The sequence below is a fragment of the Schistocerca nitens genome, chromosome 4, assembly GCF_023898315.1.
Source record: "Schistocerca nitens isolate TAMUIC-IGC-003100 chromosome 4, iqSchNite1.1, whole genome shotgun sequence".
NCBI classification, from domain to species: domain Eukaryota; kingdom Metazoa; phylum Arthropoda; class Insecta; order Orthoptera; family Acrididae; genus Schistocerca; species Schistocerca nitens.
In genome coordinates, this window is record NC_064617.1 from 776,822,422 (window position 1) to 776,846,782 (window position 24,361).

At 39.1% G+C, this 24,361-nt stretch overlaps 1 protein-coding gene across 4 annotated transcripts in view; it reads right to left on the reverse strand.

Moving 5' to 3' along the window:
- LOC126253130 (uncharacterized) overlaps window positions 1-24,361 on the reverse strand; it is a 99,548-nt gene that overhangs the window by 33,948 nt on the left and 41,239 nt on the right. For all 4 annotated transcript variants that reach the window (XM_049954260.1, XM_049954263.1, XM_049954261.1 and 1 more), the window contains exons 3-4: window positions 11,382-11,547; window positions 55-272 (exon numbers count right to left, since the gene is read on the reverse strand). In XM_049954260.1, the coding sequence (XP_049810217.1) occupies window positions 55-272; window positions 11,382-11,547 (384 nt within the window). The remainder of the gene's footprint in view (window positions 1-54; window positions 273-11,381; window positions 11,548-24,361) is intronic.

Consider the following 24,361-nt stretch of genomic DNA (forward strand, 5'->3'; position numbering starts at 1 on the left):
AATATATTTAAGGAGTACATAATAAAAATAAGCTTTTCACATCACTTTACTTACACAACTGCAGCTTCAGGATAATTTTCCGGAATTACTATTCTTGTTTTTAAGAAGTACTTCCCCTCACACAATTTTAAATGGATAGATGAGGTCTTTTGCTTCAGCTTTAATTCATCTGCTGCAGACAAGCTTTTCTTTATGGAAGATACCTCATCATAACAGCAAGAAAGTGGGTTCTCATCAAGGAAAGTTTTTACTAATTTCAGTACTGGTAAGACCTGCAAATATCGCAAGAACCATTTAATCTCCAACATATGCATACTGAATATTTAAAAAGTTGGCAGCACATTAATTTAAAGTACACCTGAATCTCTTGCTTTTCAAAATTCTGAGTGGTTCCTTTTTCAGAAAAGGTTGAAGAAGCGAGATGCCATACAGTACAGTGTACCATTACAAATCTTTTTTTCTGTTTCCTATGTTTCCTCTCTGCTTATTATATGAAACTTGTACTTAGGCACTTTGCCTGTTTCAAGTATCAATTAATTTTGGCATTAGTCAGAACAGTATCTTTAAGTGAAGCAGGAACTTGTGAAGTAATCAAATATCACCTTTGGACAGGTTGAACAGACTACAAAACTGAAGATAGGATATTAAATGGCTCTGAGCACTATGGGACTTAACTACTGAGGTCATCAGTCCCCTAGAACTTAGAACTACTTAAACCTAACTAACATAAGGACATCACACACACCCATGCCCGAGGCAGGATTCGAACCTGCGACCGTAGCGGTCACGCGGTTCCAAACTGAAGCGCTTAGAACCGCACGGCCCTATCTTCACAACTAAAGAACCTGTCACGTCTGCCTAAATTAGTCTACATGTCACCAGTGGCACTATTAAAACATCAGTTGGACGCAAAATACGCAAGTTTGAGATTTCATATTTGGAAGAATGAGTTTTAATGTTGCCCGATAGCTCAGTGCTCTGCGAATTTCCACAAGTATTGTTAGACACCTCTCTTTCCTGTGACTTTCAGTGACTTTTTCATGAAATAAACACTAGTGATTTCAACCTTCTCCTCGTACAAAGAAAACTGTCACCATTTCTCCTCTTCAATGACCAAAAATCCATCATCTTCACGCACCCTCTTAATGAATTGCATTTTTGTAGGGGCATTACAGTAATACAACCAGGCTCATATCATTGTCTTTAGTGATCAATGGAAGACAGTATCTGAGTTGTGAGAAGGGAAAGGGTGTGGGCAGGGGAGAGGGGGTTTTCCTAGCCTAAATGTGACAGTTCGCCTCCTTTATTTCTACGTTTGTTGCCCTCGGTGTCAACTTACTGTGTTGCTACACTGGCTGAAAAATGGGGTGTGGAAGTACAACACTGATTACTTTAAATGATGCAGCCAAAAGGTGCAAATTTGCATTTCACAGTACTTTACTTTCACTGTTCACAATCTTCCAATTAACACACAGTTATATGGCCATTGCACTATTGTTTAACTTTTGATAAGCCTCATTAATAGGTTGCAGGCGAACATCCACATACTGCTACAATAATTTACTGTTGAACATCTACGAGCAGTTAAAAAACATAACCACATAATTCACAGTTCTTTCAGAATAATTGTGTACATATGGAACAGACACTGTCATTGTTTTAACACATGGCCTAATTGTGTTACACTTATTTCACAGTTACGTTGATGCATTGTTGTTGCTCTAACAAGCACAGGTTTCTCGTCTGAAACTCGGCCTTCGACTGACTGTCTCGGAACCAAAAATTGGGCCCTTATATAGCCTCACAATAATAGGTACTGAAACTACACATTGTTCAAAGTTAAATTTACAGAAATTAGAATTGAAACTTAACTAATTAAATTAACTGAATACATTGAAAAATTGGTTCTTTTTAACAGTTGCTTCTACTACAGGGGTTAAGCCGAATTATTTGTTTAAATCATGAAATTAACATGTACAGTTATGCAAACCATACTTTTGACAAAACTGTTAATTGCTTTGGAATTAATTAAGAGCTGCCTTTTGTTAACATGTTTTCGAATAGAGCCAAATGAATACTTAAAGACTGCTATTGTTTCGTCTTCCAAACATTTATAATTATTATAGAATTTATATTTGTTTATACGTCAACAATAGAATTTAATTTATGGAACAATTATAGATTTCACCCTATAACAAAATATACAAACTAGGCATAGCCAAAATAAATTAGAAAATCAATTACATACATAAAACTATGCACAAAATTAGATCTGGTGTTATATTCTTTAAGACTAAGGGCCAACCTTTGTCTTTTATGAAAATGCAGATTATACTCACGTATGTTAATGGTAATTAGTCAGAAGTTAAAAAATTAATTAGGAGACAGATTGCAAAACAAGAGGGGAAGTAAAATTATCCTGGCTTGTTTCGTCACATAACCCCCTCAGTAGTTTTCTGAACAAACTGAATAATGATCTTAGGCTTTCCTGGCATGTTACATACACAAGAGGTTTCTAGGTGTTTGCTGGAATAGCAGAAAAGCTACATAAAAAAACTTTTCAAAGATAATTCATTCTTAGAGAAATACTAGTGTTTAAAATCCCAACAACAGTGTTGACATCAGAGAAGGGACAGTACCTTAGTTTAATGATGATCCACAAGGAAATCTACTTTGTTTCTGTTCAGAGAATCATCTTGGTATTCATTTGAATATGGATTTGCCACATACTTGGGCATACACCAGCCTCTGGCACAACACCTGTAACCAGTGGTAGTCTTGCTCTAGATGCTCCCTCACCAGAGATGGTACATGTGCCCGAGCAATGCAAATACAATGTGTGTTGTGCAACATACAACCCCCAGCATATATAAGCAATCCTCTTGAAATGCCAACCTATCACATCCACCATAAAACGCACCAACCTCATCCATAAGCAGTGCATGAATCAACGACAACGGTACATCTGCGGGTCACGTGATCACCAAGAACTGTTTGGATATCCTTCCACCTGCTGCCTATTTATGACACTGCTTGACCAAAAGCATGCAGCACAAGCTCACACTCCAGGCTACACTGGCCACACCTAGCAGCTCGTCAATCAGAGTTCACACTAGCTGCACCTTATCGATCTTCCAGATGTCAACCTCAGAGCCTTCACTTCCTTGGATGCTGGCCTTGCCTGGATTTGGTATATCAGTGGTAATCAATGGATGAGAGACAACAGCATCTGCATTGATCTGTCAACCATCACCCTTAGGAGTCTTCATCACCTGCAATGCTGTGCTTCCTTGGTTTCTGTGCACCCAGAGCTGGTATTCTTCCATGTGAACCTGTACTTAGTCATTACCTTCATGACCTATATCACAAGGGACTACTGTTACGAAACACATCACAACATTGTTACAACCCACACTATGTCAGACTCTGGCTTTGTTATGTTCATTCCAGGAAGTTCCTTTTCAGTTCTATCAATTAGAATGTACATTATGTTGAACTTGTTTCTTTATTGGCTGTATTAATAAAGTATCACTGGCATGCTACTTGAGAACTTATAATTTGTTGCATGCAGCCTACCACTCAGGACACTAAAGGATTTAAGGCCCGATCTCCAGAGTAGGAGTCTCGCCCTTGCCAAGTGTGACACTACACTCAGTTGGGGTGGGGTTGATTTGGGGAGGAGACCAAACAGCAAGATCATCGGTCTCATCAGATTAGGGAACGATGGGGAAGGAAGTCGGCCTTGACCTTTCAAAAGAACCATCCCAGCATTTGCCTGAAATCACGGAAAACCTAAATCAGAGTGGCCTGACACGGAATTGAACCGTTGTCCTCCTGAATAAGAGTCTAGTGTCAGGGTGTATACGCGGACAAGAAAAAAAATTCCCAGATTTACCAGTCAAAATTACACTTTCTACCAAGTGAAGATACACTTTTTCCGTGTTAAGTGACAGTATACTTTTCCTTAGAACTGTAAAACTTATCAGTCCATTGAATGGTTATGGTTTTATACACTGGTGTAGTACTTCTCGGCTCTTTAGAAAACCAAACTCAGTAAAAAAAAAAGAACACATTTTGGAAAGATCTTTGATGTGCAGCAACATGTACGCTGCATATTTTCGTATCACGAAAGTCTAAATTTAAATTCTACCAAACGCCTCATGTTACTTTCCGAAGCATTGAAATCAAGATTGCAATGCGATTTGTAGCCAGTCATAGCTCATGTCACGTGATCTCGCCAGCCGATGACACAGGATATTCGAGCATAGGACACGTGATGTAGTCAGCCAATAGCGTTATCACTGTTAAGTAGGGCGTGCACACAAATAGGAAACGTTTATGGTTTAAATTATTATATATACTGTTACTACAAGAAAAGCAGGGCTTCCACATATTATCTTGGTCTCGAAGATTAATAAGCTGCAAGAGAAGCTAAGCTTTCACATATAATGTTGATCTTTTTTTGCACATGTTACACTTTAAGATACAGCCCACAAATGCGCCAGTAAAATTTTTAATAAAGATACAAATTTCTTGATCTTCTGGGCTCAAAATTTTTCTAAATGTTTGTACTCAAAGACTTGATTTTTACATGAGAGTCAAGCGCTCTGTGATTTAAGAAAATTCATCGTACATTCTCACACACAGTTCATCCTACATAAAAGTAAATTTATGCTTTTCAAATAACCATACAAAATATTTTCCCATGACCTGTTAGAAATAGTTTCGTTTCAGTAGTTGCCAGAGAGTGCCAGATAACAGGTGTCACCGTGCTTGCGCAGCTACTAGGATGCTGGAAGTGCGTATCTTCGTAGGTGTAAGACATTAAACGATCTTACATTACGTCATGAAAGAAACAAGACATCAGAGGATACTCCAAGAGAATCGGAATTTCGTGCACCATACTACAACGCGTAATTTGGCTTAAAGTGCACATTCGTATGTGCAGATTCGGATGTAAATTTTCTTGGAGTACCAGTGCTGTATTATCTAATGTTTGGTTCTTCATTATGGCATAATGCCATACATGCTAGAAGATGAAAACATGCACTTTTGAAATGCAGCGAACAGTTGAAACTAGCCAATAGTGTGGAATGAAACACTTCGTTTCAAATAAATTTACTGCCTCATCGGAAAAGATAAATAAAAGCCAAATTTCTTTAGCAAATCGACAAAAATAACTTCATTGTTCTGCAAGGTGATTAATACTTGACTGTCAGAAAGGTGGAAACAAAATAAAATAAAATCTGAAACTAATAACATATTTTAGCCTTCTGTACTGATGTCAGTATATTTTAAATCACTTGATAGCTCCTGGCCATAGAAATCCCTTTTGTTTTCACTTGACGTAACAGCAATAAATGAAGAGGAAACAGCAAAATCACTAAACGTAAATGCCGGTCACGTGGAGATTATCCACTTTCCAACTCTAACTCAGATTGCTCTGGGCATCAGACGGGGGGCGAGGGGGGGGGGGGGGGGACAAGGAAAAAAAAAAAACTTGCAGTCAATATTGGATGGGATAATTTGTAACCGGGAGAACAAGAACTCTTCAGAAAATTTGCATTCTTTATTGCCTATAGCTAATAACTTGCTTTTTTGTGTGACATAAAATTAAATATAAGATACATGAAACCAGTAGAAGAGACAAGCAAGACAGTACACATTTCTTCAGTGCGTAAGTCCAAGCATTTTTTCTCTCCAACCTTGTTACAGCTTTACATGGTGTGCTTTCCTTTCTGGGAAAGAATCTATTACCTCATCAAAGATCGCCAAATGTTTTGCTACATGAAAAAAAGAAATATCTTTGTCTAATGCTGAAAAATCTGTTAATACAAACAGTAGCCAAGACTTGTGTGGTTTCTCAATCTGATTATGTCTATTTTGTCACTGTCTGCTAGATAAAACAAAATAGGCCAGTCTAATATTGCAGCTACTGTAACACACACCAAATAAACAAGACTGTTTTGGCACAAATGGTCATTTTTATAACACGAGAAAATATAATTCACAAAGTACCAATATCAAATGCCTATCAGGCCTACTACAAGCAAAAAGTTTTATGTTCGGAAATAGTTTCACATTTCATTCATACGCTCCAGCTTCTCAAGCATGAGATCGAAAAGTAGTAGTATGAAATTTTTATATAAATTTGGAATTGTGTTATTCTTTCTTAATTTGTGTGATGTCCCCGTTTCTTCTCCTTCCTCGTTCTACCAAACAATCTTGTCATCACTAATTCTGTAACTTATTATCCGGTTAACTTTGCTAGCCCTGTCACAATCAACGGTTTAGTTATGCCGTGTTTATTCTCCGGATCGGCGTTATTACGTGTTCATACAATGCGTTTTCCACACTACTCAGGCAGCTGCTACCGGGGACAGTACAACTGGTCCTTACTAGTGTAGCGGTCTGGCCAAAAATTTTCTATCAACATTTAATTTTCTTGGGTACACCAAGAAGAAAATACATAATCTTTCTTACCTATGATTCCTGTTAGTTGTTTATTTCCACTCTGGTAGTCTGAAACTATGGATTTCCCTGGTAATTATAACAACGCTGATCATTCACAAACACAATCAACCACATAAAGAAACAGCGATTGTCATTTATCCGTTTGGCTTTATTCCGCTCAGCTTGTATAGCCATGTCCCCTTCTGTCTGCAGGAAAGTTTATTTGTAGATGCGATGGGATTCCCCTGGCAGATACATGACGTACCCTATACACACATTCAAAATTCAACTTATGATTGATTCAGAAATAAACTTAGAATATGTTCTAAAATATTCAAAAACCTACAGGGGTGCGTTTCAAAATCATATGAATAATCGAAAGACCAACGTGCGCTGGATACTAGGCGCTTTGTGAAACACGGTTTTTTTTCCTCAAGAATATGAATTTGGCGGCCCCCTCCCATTCCCCTGAAATTGCCACCCGGGGTAGATACCCCGGTTTGCCCCCAGTGAATCTGGCAACTTGCATGCGCTAGTAAAATTTTTCAGGGTAGCATTTTGCTGCAGCTGCTGCTTATACAGCTAACAGTCACACTTATGCAGTCAGAAGCAGGAGAAGGTACTACACATGCACGACTCAACTGCTCATGCACATGAGACCGCCCTGCTCAAACAAATCAAAAGTAAACAGTTGTGACGTCACGCTCATCGGAGACGGAGGCAATTTGTTGTTATGAAGCACTGAACAGTCTTCCTAAGGCCTTTAACACATTTTGCTGTTGGCAGACGCTTGTATGAGCACTGTGTTTAGTTGTTGTATATGGCGCATTTCCTTTGCAACTTAAGTTTTATTTTAGTTTTTTTTTTCTCTCGTTCATGTTTTATTGCTGCAGTATTATTCTATAGTAGTGAGATACATAACATCCTTTGTTAGAGTATTGTTTCTTACCAGTCAAAATAACAAAAATTTAACTGAAAGCTAAAACAAAAAAATTCCCGGAATTCCAAAAAATTCCCAGGTTTATCCGGTTTTCTCCCAGATGAAAAAATTCCCGGGTTTTTCCCAGATCTCCTGGTTGTCCCAGGTCGTAGCCACCCTGAGTGTGCTAACCAATGCGCCACCTCATCTGGTCACTTCATTCAGTTTCAACTACCATCACTGCCGATACAGAACACAAAATGAAATGACTGTCACATATGTATAAATTCTCCTTCAGCTTCCTTTGTTTCTTTGCTGCATTATACATTTGTCAAGGAAACTTATGAGCTTCTTATCCCCCCTCCCCTCCCCCACCTCAATTTTTCTTTCAAGAAAATAATACAAAAGACAGTTAACAGGGACGGGACAAACTTTTTTTATAGCTACTTACAAGTCACATTAATAATACTCCATAATGCCAGATCTATGCCCCACCCTACAAACTATTATAGGGGCACCCTTGTGCTGAGCTGTAGAAGTTTATAATGTTTAAGAAAATTGACTCATCAATGACTATGAGATATTATCTGTAAGTCAGTTGTAGAGTCCAAGAAATTCCAGCATGCCACACAAAACAAGCACCGTCGCTTACTGTGTTCCGATGCGACAATGATCGTGACAATGCGAGCCACATGTTGCTGTATTTTCGATGGCAACAACTGGATCATCCACCTTACAGTACAGACCTTGCACCAGTGATTTTCACTTGTTTTTGTACTTAAAGGACTTCCTTGCTGACCAGCTGTTCAATAACGATGAAGAAGTGAAAACTGCAGTTAATGGATTCACATTTGTTTGGCCTCGGAATTCAAAACTCGCTGAGTGTTATGACAAACGTTTCAACCATGGAAATTATGTACAAATTAGATACAAATATGTACAATATTGACAGAAATATTTTAATGATATTTACAGTATTTTAATTATTATTAAAAAAACCTTATTCATAAAATAATCTCATAATTTCAAACCAGGTACACTTCTTGCAAGTTTATTTTGTGTAGGAACACAGTACAGAACTTGTGAGGGTTTTGTAAGAAAGTTGGTGCACACTTAAAAAGCAGCACTTTAGAACTTTATATGACTGATGCTTTTGCAAACTGATTGGGTAGTCATAGAAATCAACAGAAAAGCCTGTTTTCCACCTGAGAATGAGTCAGATAATATACACACTCTGACACAATGCATATGAGGCAGTGTTAAAGCAAAATAGTTTTGGAGATGGAGGTCAATTCAACTGAAAGCTGGACTAAAATTCATGAAGAGAGCCAAAATTAATATATTTGAGGAAACAATGCTTTTTAAAATGCAAATAAATACCTTGAATATTAGCAAATGCTTTGTTTATATGTATGAAGATGGTATCTGTCCTTTTGGACAGGTCCGAAAGAACAGGTACCATCAGTGACCATGCAGTTTGTAAGAATGAAATGGGCAGGGGCACTATGAACATAGTGCGGAACAATAAGTTGAGAATGTGGGTCTCATGAGAGGCATGCCAGAGATAAGTCCCTGCAATCGCACTATCCTCTGTGTCCTCGGTGCTCAGATGGATAGAGTGTCTGCCATGTAAGCAAGAGATCCCAGGTTCGAGTCCCAGTCAGGGCACACATTTTCAACTGCCCCATCGACTTATATCAATGCCTGTATGCAGCTAGGGGTATTCATTTCATTGTAATTTCAATGCTTTGTTTGTTAAAAAAATACCAAGCTAGACTGTAGTGACAGTATTATGAAAAGGATAGACTGCTACTCATCATATAGGGGAGATGTTGAGTTACAAATATGCACAACAACAAAAAACTGCTAAACATGTGAGCTTTCAGGCAAAAGGCCTTCTTCTAAAGTAAACTACACACACACACACACACACACACAGATTCACAATTACGTAAGCACAGCTCTCTCTCTCTCTCTCTCTCTCTCTCTCTCTCTCACACACACACACACACACACACACACACACCACACGCGACCACTTTTTCTGACCACTGAGGTGGGGCTGTGGGCAACTGCGCGCATTGGGAGAAACAATCTGGGTGGGAGAATAAGGAGGCAGCGGCAGGGGGGGGGCAGATAGTACGGTATGGTGGTGGACAGTAAAGTGCTGATTGTGGGAGCATGCAGGGACATGGTGGGGACAGCAGCCACAGTGCTGTGTTCTCTGTGGGCATGACAACCAACAAGCTGTCTGTTCACATGGATGACTACCAAACATCTGTGGCCAACAGTCAGCTGGACCAACTAGCTGCTCAACATGCTGCCCAACACAACATTCTTCAATGACTGCTTCAGAGCCTGCGCCATTTGAATGCTTAATACCAACACCAACTTTTCTCAACTGTGCAGTTGGGAACTCTCCCTGCAATACCTCCTATGTTCCCATAACTCCCCTGGCCTCAACATTAGTCCATGTCCTTCACCACCTATCCCTTTCTCTGCTCCCACTCCAGCACTAATCAGCCTTACATTCCATCAACGCACCCACAGTCTTTTCTCCCCTTCTCTCCGGATCAAATCTTCTGACTGCAAATAGCTGCCCTACCCTGTCCCCCACTATGTACCAGCATGCTCCTACAAGAGGCAGTTTACTGCCCCCTCCCCCTACTCTATTATCTGCCCCCCCCCCCCCCCGCCCCTCACACCAGCCTCCTCATTACAACCACCACCCAGATTGCTTCTCCCATCATGTGCGCCATTGATCGCAGTCTGGCCTCAGTGCTCAGATAGTGGTTACGTGTGTGTGAATTGTGCTTGCCATAATACTGTCATTATCCCATCTTGGATTTTCCACTATTTGATCCAGCTAGATTGTAGGTCAGACTGCAGATTCCCCATTAATTGGTTTGATCATCTCTATCTCTCTCTCTCTCTCTCTCTCTCTCTCTCTCTCTCTCTCTCTCTCTCTCTCTCTCCCTCACACACCCACCCACCCACCCACCCACACACACACACACACACACACACACACACACACACACACACACACACTACTATTACTGATGGTGGTGCCACGTGTGAACTATATTGCATTTATCTCAGTTTTCTATATAAGGGTCTAAATATCATCAGTTATACAACCACAACTACTGCTGGTAGTGCTGCTGCTGCTAGATTCATATTTCTTCTATCACAGGAAAATTTGAAATCTAATTGCAAAAACTGTTAAACATGAAAGAAATTAGTTTCCTGCACTGATTGTTTTTATTCATTTTATTTTGTATACTACGCAATTTTCAAGCAAACTGTTGCTCACTGTAATGTAAAATATCTGTTCTTAACAGGTTAAACATTTTTCTGAAAATAGCTACACAGCCAAGATGTCATAGTATACAAAATACAATCGATAAAAACATCCAAAGCAAGAAACTAATTTCTTTCAATAAGTTTATCACAGCTGTTAACACTGTCACAACTACAATAACATGCTACACACAGGACTGGAGTCCGTGAGTTTGTGTGGCACACAATTAAGATGATGTGGAGGTGTGGATTAGGAGGGGATGATGGGACAGATGAAGTGGAAACTTGGGTAGATGATGTGGGGCAGTGGGTTACCACACATTGAAGACAGGATCACTACAGGGGCGAAGGTTGTATTGTGAGGATGGTGAGTGGTCTGCTTTACTCCCAAAGTACTTACAAAAAATGGTTCAAATGGCTCTGAGCACTATGGGACTCAACTGCTGTGGTTATCAGTCCCCTAGAACTGAGAACTACTTAAACCTAACTAACCTAAGGACATCACACACATCCATGCCCGAGGCAGGATTCGAACCTGCGACCGTAGCAGTCCCACGGTTCCGGACTGCGCGCCTAGAACCGCGAGACCACCGCGGCCGGCAAAGTACTTACATTCTACCAGAATTTTCATTACTATATTTACAGTTAAGAATAATACTCCTCATGTAATGAAAAAAGTAAACTACTCTTAAAAAATTAAATTTACCTGTGGTTTCCCTAAAAATTTCTTTGCTGCTTCTTCACAAATAGATGTCAAACGGTCCAATAGCTTTTCTGACAGATTCTTACTTTTCAGTTGAATAAGCAAAGGAAAAGCAGGATATTCTTCAGGAAATTGAATGCAAGCTGTTATCTGCTTGTAGTGTGTCCGCCTTAAAACATAAAAAAAACACACACAAATTAATTCACTGACTGTTCCAACCATTACCTCACCAGTTATCACGTGCAAGTATCCTTAAGATACAGGTAATGTAGGTGTAATCATGAATATCAATCAAATTTAGAATTTCATGAAAAGGTTTGTTTTACTCAAAATACTTATTATTGGTACACATTAGGCTAATAAAGATCTCAACGACACACAGAAATTAAACTTTTCTTCATGTAGAAGCATCCTTGTTTTAAGTAATTTTTAGTGGCTTTTGTAAAGCAACATGAAATATAAAAACAACTACAAATGGTCTGTGAAAGTCACTTGCATAATTAAAAAAAGCGAAATTAGATCTCAATATTGCTTCTAGTGAAAATGTAATTCATGTACCTCACAATGGAATGTATGATAGTACAGTTAGCTTTTTTTAAGAGTTCCCGTTATCTGGTTCATTTTCAGCTCTTCTGGGCTACAAAATACATGATATGATGCACATGAATAACCTTCATTTCGTAGAGATATGAGAGAATGTGGATAATGTGGTTTTCATGTTATTCATTCACATGCTTACATGGTAATTTTACAATCTTATACAAGGACTTTATACATAAATGTATAATTATACATAAACCAATACATAATATAAAACACACACACACAAACACATGTGCGCGCGCGCACACACACACACACACACACACACACACACACACACACACACACAGTATCTTAACTAGTCCACAGTTCTTGGTGTCACTGAGCGCACCAGGAAATTTCCGTAGTCAACACTTTCAAATCACACAATATATCGTTTTCTTGCACAGTTGAGCACTGAGGCATCTTTGAACCCCCATTCATACAAACAGGCCATGCCTTTGGTGCCCTCTACAGAATCAATTCAGAGCTGTAGTCTCCTGGGAAAACAAAATTCATTCACATGTTTAGTAGGATCAATAATAAGGTGAGAATTTGCTGGGGGAAACTTCTGTCAAAACTCTTTCCACTCTTCGCACACATCATATACAAGAGGTGCACCATGTGTTGGACAGGCTGGTTTTCTGGATTTAAGTCTGCTTGCACATATATTCTGTACCAGATTGCACAGAAGTGAATTCTGATGAGAAGTACATTTTTTGGAACTCTCTTGATGCTGCTGCTCCTCGTCTAATTGTTAGGGGTGCAATATAACATAATACACACAAAATATATACAGTCATTAAAGTGACAATGATTTAGTAGTGCCACTAATTATTGTCACCGCATGGTTTAGTTTACCATGCGATGTTCCACATTTGTTGTAGATACACTTATTCATGTTTATTACATATGGAATGACCCACAATGAATTATAAACAATTAATCATAGGCATGTATTTGTCCAACTTTAAGTCTCTTTACACCTCTACTAAAGTAATCATTCTCTTACTATGAAGATGAATCCTTGGATAACAAATATTTCTTATCAATACAGATCATTAAACAATTTTACAGTATCTCTTTATTTTATACTCATGACAACACCACTAAATAAAAAACAAAAATAGAAATTCCTCTAATACAGACTTTCAACAAATTAATTTCACACTTCTCCTGTGAAGAGTATATGAATCTCTACTAAACGTGCAAAACTAAAATGGGATATTGACCTGCGTAAGTTGTTATAGGAAACACATCATATATTGTTATGAGGCCAGTGTCCTCATCGCACACTTACAGCATTTATGAGACAGCCACTGAACCAGAAGAGTCATATGTTTTGAAAGTCGGGCATTCTATTATCAGTTTCCTGGCTTTTCAATATCTTCCATGAGACACTGCCTTATCGTAGCACTGTCTGTGCAGACAGGAGAGTTTGTGTAATCAGGGGAAGCTGAGAGCTATGCAGCCGGCGGTAGCGTAGCTACTGGCAGGTCTAACCTAACCAGACAGGTCTCAGCAGAGGAGTGAGATGAAGTGTGCCTCACAACGACCTGTCTTATATCCTACATATTCCCTACCCTACCCTTTCCTCATTTACCACTCCTTTCCTCATCTAATTATCTTACATACCACTGCCTTGTGGTTAGTCTCGGGAGGGATGAAGGCTAAGGGAGAAAACCCTGAAAGAAAATCTGGAGTGGGGCCCAAAGGCGGTTGGAAGGCATAATATGTCCCCTCAAGGCAGCTCCTGCAACCGAAATGATACCAGACGTATTGGCTTGCCTCTCCTTTGGACACTATCATTTAGGTCGAGAGGGAGACCGTGATGCATGGGCAACTCATGTGTCTTCATATTTATCGCCCAGGCATGTAGCTTTCTGGGGAGGACACTTCAGTGACATCTAAAGACATCGGAACAACACCGAAAGAGGCAGTCACCGGCTACAAGCTCTGTCTGATTGGCGTAAGACTTGAGCGCCAGAGGCCACTTCCGACAGTGGGAGGGATCACTGCATCTCACTGGACAGCTACCACCCGCCTCAAGTTGGGCAGCCCCCAGTCAATAAGGTGCTATCCCACCACTACCCGCCTGCTTCATAGGGTGTATGGAGCTTACAAATGATCTTCAACAAGCGGGTAGATAAAGTAAGGAAAAGGAAATAATAAAGAAACCGCCATTTTGTATTGCCACCTGGAATGTCAGGACTGTGTGTCCAAGATGTATTGACAATACCCAAGAGGTTGATTTCATTTGTAAGACTGCAGTTATTGATAGGGAACTCCATTGCTTGAATTTGGACATTGTGGGACTACAGGAGATGTGGCTACCAGACACAGGCTCTATTAGAGAAGCTAATTACACATTTTTCTGGCAGGGGATGTCACAAAATGAGCCAAGACTTCACAGTGTAGGAGTCACAGTTAAAAACACCCTTCTGAACAGCATTATGCCACCATCTGGTGGAACAGAGTAGATTCTTACTTTACAAGCATGCTTTTCAAGTGGAACTACCAACATCTTTAATGTGTACGCTCCCTTCTTATCATTCAACATAGAAGGATCTGTTTTATGATTTACTCAGCGACAGTATACCTTAAGTACTTGGCTCAGAGTCACTATATATTATAGGTAACTTTAACCCTTTCGGTCGTGGCATCCTCATGTAAGGACAGACTAAATAAATGCTTAATATATTAAAATTCGTTAAATTTTACCTTTTATAATTGTTGTGCTCATATTGTCACAAGCAGAGAGTTTATTTGAGATCAGTGTCGACATCTCCTGTCTGTGGTTCCCAAAACAAAACTGAATGTGCACAGTCACATGGACGCTTCCCAGTAATCTTTGTACCTCCCATCAGCCAGTTAATATCTTCTGAATTTAGGTTAAAAAAGTTATTTGTGCAATAGGAAGGTGGATTCTTGAAGGTGAAAACTAAAGGTGTCTTTCACAACAAAAGGTAAGTGACATATTTATAACTTTATACATGTCTCCAAGAGAGGACATTGAGCTTGAAAGGTTGTAATGGCACAGAAATTTAGGACATTGTTTCGATGTCTTTTTAGTCATCTTATGGTGATTTCACAATACCCTTTGTTCAAGACAGACAAAGTCTACTTACAGAAGAAGAAGTTATAGAGATATTTAATTCATCTGAAACTGACGAACTATGCAATGATCCTGGCGATAATTTTGAACAAGAGGGAAACGATGGCGGTAATGTTAGATGTTTTATATCATACAGTATATTGTAAGCTGAGTATCCTAGATGTAAAACCCGCTAACTGCAGGGTTAGTGACACTGAGATAATCACAAAAAACTCGTCCCATCCAAATGACAATGAACTGGCAGGAGGAATGTTATTGTTGTATACGAATTTGCTACAGCACTGCCAACCTAAAGCTGGATAAGGAAAATACCCATTCTAATTGTAACAGACAGAAAGGTAGCTTTGAATGTCCAGATTGGTAAGTCTGATATCTACTCACGTGCTTTGTATCTGGATGTGGCAGGGCGACAGCCACACCTACTGGGCATTTAGCAGGCTTTGCACCCGAAGACAACATGCAGTCAGCTCCTTTTGAAACTGAACACGATTTTCAACAGTCATTTTCAATGTTTTATAACCGGTCTTGCAACCTGAAAGTGGACGCATGTTTACTCATGCAGTTGATATTGCATGTGTAAATGCAATTGAGTACAAGAAAAATGCTTCAGAATTAGGTGTTCCTGAAAATAAGACCCTTGATTTGCTTCACTTTAGGGCAGGTGTGGCCAAAGTACCGACAAAAATAGATGAGCCAGCTGACAGGAAAAGGGGACATCCCACTAGTGACAGTCCGAGTTCTTCAAAACGAGCCAATGTGGAGGTTCATCCAGAAACTGAAGTTCATTTGGACAACAATGGGTATCTTCCAGAGGTCAGTAACAAAAAAATCATTTGACAGGTGCAAGAAACTGGGCTGCAAAGACAAAAAGGAAATTTTATTGTGTAAAATGTAACATTCACTTATGCCTGGATAAAAAAATTGTTTCCTTGATTATCATTCTTCACAAGTGTAAAACCATGGTTTATGTATATAATCATTAAGTAAGCTCTGTACAATTTATGTATTTTGGTGAAATAAAATCAAACAAAATACTTTGACTTTTCGACTTATACTGCACCCACTTGAACACAGTGTGTCCTCATTTGAGGCCGCGTTGTATCCCCCCCTTGGGGGGCAACTCAGAATATTTTATACATCTGAAAAATCATAATTTAATTCGAAGAACTGGATAGCAAAGCCATGACTTTTTTATTCAGGAAAAAAATAATTCGTGACCGAAAGGGTTAATGCTAGAGTTGGGTCAGATAATGACATGTGGCTGACTTGTCTGGGTCATCATGAAGTGGGAAAAATAAATGATAATGGCCAGAGACTGTTAGAAGTGTGCAGCTTTCATGGTCTGTGTATCACAAACACATATTTCCAACTTAAAGATCGACAAAAGGTGACCTGGAGACAACCCCACTCTCATCACTGGCACAAACTTGATTTTGTCATAGCTAGGCGTACAGATCTAAAAAATTTCCTACTGACACGAAGCTATCATAGAGCTGACTGCAACACTGATCATGCTTTGGTGGTGAGCAGACTGAGGCTCACCCCTAAGAAATATCACACCCTAAACAGAGAGGTCAACCACAGATATACACATATCATATTCATAGCTCACAACGAAAACAAGAATTTGCCATTAGTTTTGAAAGTGCTTTATCAAGAAATGCACACACAGAAATGAATATTGATAACAAATGGGCACAACTTTCTGACGCCATCTACATCTCGGCAGTATTAGCCTATGGAATGAAAAACAATAGAAACAAGAACTGGTCGGAGCAAAATTTGGAGGAGATGGAACCAGTCATTGAGGCAAACCGGAAAGCCCTGCTTGCTTATAAAAGAAACCCAAATGGAAGAACTCAGGATGACTGGTGAGAAGCAAAGAACAGAGCACAACAAACATCTAGGAGATGCGCAAATAACTACTGGCGAAATTTATGTGCAGATATACAGAAAGCTGCTGATTCTAGGAACATTAAGGCTATGTACGGTGGTAGTAAGAAAGTAGTTGGTCCAACTATCAGAAAAAACAGCTCCTCTGAAGACAAAAACAGGAGAAGTTATTACTGATGAAGGCAAGCAGATGGAGCGCTGGGTTGAACACTACCTCGAGCTGTATGCAGCTGAAAATAAAGTAAGGAAGGATGCACTTGATGCCATGAAACAAATGCCAGTTATGGAAGAGCTTGATGTAATGCCCACTATGGAAGAACTTGGCAGAGTGATACGATTACCTAGCTAATGGAAAGGCTCCAGGCAAAGATGGGATCCCTGCAGAGAATATTAAGTATAACAAGCCTGTCCTTCTACAGCATCTACATTCACTTCTCACAACCATCTGGGAAGACGTCTATATCCCATTAAGTATGTGAAATTCAACTATTGTTACTTTGTATAAATAGAAAGGAGACAGAAGTGATTGCAACAATTACATAGGCATTTAACTGTTGAGTACAGTTGGGAAGGCTTATGTAAGAGTCATCCTAATGTGATTGCAATTCCTAGCATCTAGAATCTACCCAGAATGTCAATGTGACTTCTGACATGGCCGATCAACCGTGGACATTGTATATTGCTTTTGTGGACCTCATCAAAGCATTTGATTTAGTGAGCAGAATTCAGTCTGTTTCAATGGCAAAACATCGGAATCATTCCCTTTAAATAGCAGTGTAAAGCAGGGATGTGTGTTAGCTCCTACTCTGTTTGACATTTGCTTTTCCCTTCTGCTGAGATTTGCTTTTGAAGACTGTGAGGGGGGAGTGTATTTACATGCAAGGTCTGATGGAAATCTCTTCAACATTGCCCGTCTCAAGGCCAAGACCAAAGTCAATACAATTGTTATTCGCACATTGTTACACACAGATGATGCAGCTCTGGTAGCAAACTCAGAGGATGAGCTGCAGTATCTAATCAACAAATATCACATGCATCTGGAAAATTTGGTCTTACCATCAGCATCCAAAAGACTAAGATCATGGCACAGGGAACCGCCAACCTTCCATCCATCAAGCACTGACGGCAATCCTTTCCAGGTAGCTGATAATTTTACCTACTTGGGATCTACAATTTGTAGCAACTTGTCTGTGGACACTGAGATTACCAACAGAACTAGCAGTACCTACTCATATAGTAACCGTTAAGACACACCTCTTCCCACAGAAATATTACCTCTAGACAATCATTCAAATCTCCATGGCAATAATGTCCTTGTTTATGTATCCTGCTTTTTCTCTCAGGTATAGATCAATATTCTCATCTAGGTTCACCTGTTCTTCCCAACACACCACACATTTTTTGGGTACAATATCTTGTTAATACCATTTACAGCTCTACCTTCTCCATCTGCAAATGTATCACGTAACATACTCTTACTGTATTCCGTATTCATACCTCATCCCTAATCTGTCTTCTGTGCTGTATTCATTGTACTCTTCTGTACATAATAACTCATTATTTACCTGTATGCTACTGTAACTCTGAACGCCTTCCTATTATATATTTCAGCAATTGTATTTGGATGTTAGCCTTAAAAACTAAGGGTATATCCCTTACTCCTCCGTTAAAAGTGACAGAGCTAACAGCTAGTAACACTTAGAAGAAACAACTCATCTATGTTTCGCAGCCCATCTAATGGCCAATGTTTGCTTATTTATGTTGTTTACCAAACACAAATGTAACCCTAAGTCTTTCATTACATACAATTATCTCACTGTGCATGCATTATTTATTCCATGATGTTGCTCGTAAATACAGGATAATTATAAGTAATTACAGTTTTAAAGACGATAGGGAAAAGGGTAAGAGACTCCTACACAGAAATCTAAAGCTGAAGAAACATAGCAGACAATTCACTATCTAGCAAGTGTTAATCTGATAAATTAACACACGGTGTGAATTTATGTGAGAGGTGTTTCTTAGGACACATATTCTTTAATCATGTCTTAATCGTACAGATCTTTTTCTTTACCATTCAAAAGAGTAGATTAAGAAAACAGCCTTCAGGTCTTGAATCCTTAATATTTTTTATTGACCTTCATAACAATGGAAAAACTGTCTCTCTTTCTTCTTTTATTGTGAACTGGGATGAAAAACTTTTTACTAGCACCATGTAGTTCAATTTAAAATTTGGGGCACGTGCTTGCAATTATGTTCCCACAATCAACATTGTGCTTGTTGTTTTTCAAATTCCTCTCCATATTTCCTCGTAAATAACTATTTGTTACCCCCAAAAAAGAACTTTTAACAATGGTTCCTTAATGAACTTTTTATTCAACACTTCTACTGGGGAAAGTCCAGTTGACAAATGAGGCAACTCATTATGGATAACCTGAACTCCCAGATCATCTGTGCCCATCATCACGTCCTTTGTAGAAAATTTTTGCTGATGAGTTGAACTGAGGGTGATATTTCGAAATAAGTACATATTTCAAACCCTCCCATTCCAAAAACTCTTTGTCAGTATTATTTACAAATTTAGTCCCTTATTGGTGAGCAAGCGTTTTGGTTTGCCCACATTTGTAAAATAACCTCTACAACTGATTACAGTAGTAGTATTTGCTAATTTGATAGAATACAGCTTTACATATTTTGACCAACAGTCTACTAAGACTAAAATATAAAAAACACCACCTCTGCCTCTTGGCAAAGGGCCAAAAAAATATGTTTCTGTTAAGTCTTGTAATGCTTTAGGAATTACTAGACACAACAAATAATTTATTTGTGTACTACCTTTTTAACCTAGGGATAGAGATAAAAAATTCTTAATAAACTATTCATTGCTCTAATTCATTTTTTAAAAAAAACAAAACTTTGTCATATGTTAGATGTATATTGGTGTACAAAAATAGCCATGCCCCCTATGTATGAACCAAATTAGATTCTCTACTACTATCTTACATAAACGTAACTTCCAATGACATGACTTTTCACACTGTCTCCAAAACAAGGTATCCCCTTTGAAGAACCATTTCTTCTTCCCCTCTCCTGGTAAGGTATTTTCTGCACGCCGCTCTATTACTTTCCCAAAACATTCATCAGTTTTCAGACCAGTTTTCGTTTTTCTAAGCAATATTCTTACTTTGTTGTTCATGGAACTTATAGCTTAAAACTTTATTCTAGAGATAGCACCAGGGACTATGGTTTTAGCTCCTGTATTCATTCCCACAGGTAGTTGTGAAAGCGCATCGAGCTCTAGGTTTTATGATCCTTTCATATGGTCTAATTTTGAACTCTTGTAAAGGAAGTAGCCGTTTCATTAATCTACTGTGTAGTTGTCTACTCTCCACTCAAGACAATAAGGCCCAATGATTTCTGAACCCCAAATGATAGTTTCAAATAAACCCGTAACTATGGACAATAATTCCTTTTCAGCAGCTGTGTAATTTTATTTGAGCTTGTTAAGATTTCTACTGGCAAAAGCTATTGTATTATGCTCTACCTTATTGGGATCCCTTGCCCTTTGAAACAACTTACACCCAATTCCATAACCCGACTGCCCATTGCCAGTTTAAAGGGCTGATGCATTTTAGGATAACTAAAATTTTGGCTTGCAACAGAGCCTGCTTAGTATTGTTAATTGTTTCCATTATGCTTTAATCCAAAATCCACTGAGGCCATTGCTCCAAAAGAATCAAGACTCAATGATCATTCATAGATTGACCTTTTACAAAATGCCTATAGGAGCCAGCTAACCCCATAAATAAATGTAATTATTTTACACTTCCTGGAGCTGGGCAATCTTTTATTGCCAGAATTTGTTCCAGATAAGGCTGTCTCCCTTTTACTCCTACAATATGCCCTAAAACTTCAATTCTTCTCTCCCAAAACAAGATTTACTCAGTTTTATTGTCATGCCACTCTCCTGCAAACTTTTTCATGTTTTAATAAGCAGGCAGCAATGTTCCTTCCAGGTTTTAGAAACCAACAGTAGATCATCCACGCAAATTATTAGTTCCAGTATTACAGTATTAGTTCCTGTATTATGTCTTTACCCAAAGCTTTGTCTAGGATCCGCATGAAAATCACTACAGATATATTTAAACTTTTCATCAAACAAGAATGACATACAGAGTTTAGAATCTTTGTGCAGGGCACCCTGGCAGTATCTGATTGTCAGGTCCTTCAAATTAAAAAACTTTGATTGTTCAAACTTAGATATTAATTCTTCAGTAATAATGGATCTCTCTTTTTCTGTTTCAATGTGTTTATTCAAAGTTGGAGCATCTAATACCAAACAAACATCCCCTTTCGGTTTTCTCACTACTAATACATGATTACTACATGTGCTAGACTGCATTCTGTAATATCACTGTAAGCCATTTTCTGTATTTCTTCTTGTACTTCTATGCGAAGACTCCTATGATAGTGCTTCCTTTGTTATGAGTGATCTATCCATTGCATTGGTATTGGCTGTAGCTACCATGTTAACATACTTCACTTCTTCCAGTTCTTGCATAAACTCTACAGACTTACTTTTGAAAGACACTTGATTAGTGCACTTATCTTTTTGCAATCTTACTCCATTTGCATTAAAATTAAGTGAGGCCTTATTTTCTATTAGCCAATATAAACATAACTGTACCTCTAAATTAAGATTTAGTACATTCAGAAGTCTGTTGAAATGAAAAGTTGTTAAATGTTAAAGGTAATCTGGTTTCTTCTTTAACAAGTTTTCCTTTGCACCCAGTTATTCCAAACACATAAACTCCATTTACCAGTAGAGTTGGGCCAGCTATTTTGCGACATGTATTTAGCATTAACTATTGTGATATCAAAGAGACCTCACTCCCAGAGTCTAAATGAACATCCACTTAACTATAAAAACTTTTCCCAGTATAATAAGTTTTCTCTGCTCCTTTCCCTCTTGATTTCTTTCCTCCAACAACCACTCATGCATATGCGTAAAGCTGATTAAGGTTACTAACTTCTTCCACTTGAGGGTCTACGTTCCATTGTCATGTTATGGACCATGGCTCCAGCTCCAGAACGTTTGTAGTTTACAGACAACTGATCCAAAACTGAATGGTCTGATATGTAGTGTTTACATTATTTGCGGAAAATGGTAGTGATGGTTTATTTCCTGAACTGCTTCATGTATCATTATTATGCTTCCTTATTTACAACATTTACTTTCATTGGAATCATCAAGGTGGATAGCAATTTCCTTCATTTTTATTTGATTGACAATTATCTCCTAGGGTGTAATCCGCAAATTCTTTGTTTAACATACCCAAGCCTTCGACAAATGTCAACAACTCATTAACTGTTGATCAACCCCCGATACCAAATCTCTTTCCTTACATGAAAAAGTAATTTACATACCAAAGCTTTAACTAGGTGCTTTCCCTCTTCAGACTGTCAAAGTATTTTGACATTATCGGTTGTCACTCAGTATATTTCTTATCAGTTCCCCAACTGTTGTTATAATACCATATGTCAAGAAGCTCAAGCACCAATTTTTCTTTACTGGAAGACCAGAGATGGAGAACGGTAAACTGCTGCTTGTGGGACCATACAGGGATGCGGTGGAGAGAGGGTAGGGCAGCTAGGTGCAGTCAGGAGATTAGACAAGAGGGCGAGGGGGGTAGGGGAAAAGGAGGTATGTAGAAAGACTGTGGGTGTGTTGGTGGAATAGAGAACTGTGTAGTGTTGGAATGGGGACAGGAAGGGACTAGAGGCTAAAGACAAATAGAAACGAACGTTGAGGCCAGGGAACATAGAATATAAAAGAATTTGAAGCCATTTTGACTATTTTTCGACCATGACTGTCTCAAGAAATATGTAAAGGCTTTTTTAAATTTCCGCTACCAGTCAAAAATTTTTTCAACTATTGTATTACTTATTTATTTAGCGACATGTTTCAAGGGTTATACCTCATCTTCAGGCTAAATGGCATTACAAAAACAACTTTACAATAAGGTTACACTGCTGTTACATAGTCTTTTCATAAATGCTGTGGTCATCTTTGTTCTTTTGGCATGGCAGTCTCGTTGTGATGCGTTGAGGAAAAGGCACTACAGAACTGTTTGTGATCGTGTTTCAAAGTTACTGCTATGTTAGTGACAATTTGTGAACAGTGACCAAGAGAGCCATGGAAATGGAAACACCTCACCTCATCACAGAGAGACTGCCACGCCAGAAGAACAAAGATGACCACAGCATTTATGAAAATACTATGTTAACATCAGTATGGCCTTACTGTAAAGTTGTTTTTGTAGTGCCATTTAGCCTGAAGATGAGGTATAACCCTTGAAACATGTCACTAAATAAATAATACAATAGTTGACAAAGTTTGTGACTAGTAGCAGTAATTTAAAAAAAAACTTTACAACATAGAATATATTGCAGGGGGAGTTCCATCTGCACAGTTCAGAAAAGCTGGTGTTGGTGGAAAGGATCCAGACGGCACAGGCTGTGAAGCAATCATTAAAATGAAGAACGTTGTGTTGAGCAGAGAGCTCAGCGACTGGGTGGTCCAGTTTTTTGTTGGTCACAGTTTGCCTGGTTGCAGCTTAGCTTGCAGATAACAGGGTAGGTGATGCTTGTGATCGGACTGGTGTAGGTGGTGGTGGTGGTGGTGGTGGTGGGGTGGTGGTGGTGGTGGTGGTGGTAATGAGAGGATGTACGGGCCAGGTCTTGCACTTACGTCTATTAAGGGATACGAGCCATGAAGCAAGGGGCTGGGAGCAAGAGTTGTATAAGGATGGACAAGGATATTGTGTAGGATCGATGGGCAGTGGAAATGGGTGGGAAGGATAGTGGATAGGACATTCCTCATTTCAAAGCATGACAAGAGGTAGTCAAAACCCTGGTGGAGAATGTGATTCTGTTGCTCCATTTCTGGGAGGTACTATGCCACATAGTAAGGCCATGGGTATTAGGGATGTCAGTGTAAAGGGAGGCATCAATAGTGACAAGCAGGGCACCATATGGTAAAGGAACAGGAACTGTGGAGAGTCGGTGGAGGAAATGGTTGGTGTCTTTTATATAGGAGGGTAGGTAGTGGCTAATAGGTTGAAAGTGTTGGTCTACAAGAGAGGAGAGTAGGTGCTCAGTAACTGGCCACAATGGGGCATACTGATTGGTTGGGTTTGTGGACTTTAGGAAGCATGTAGCAGGCAGGACTGCAGGGAATGGTAAGGGGTTCTCCCCAACATCCTCTCATCTCATAGTGGACCAACCCTGTCTCACAAGCCTACTACACTTATCACACCCTCTGAAACTCCCTCCCAACACCATATAGAATCCAGAACTTATACAAACCTGTAACACAATCGTGAACCTTTCC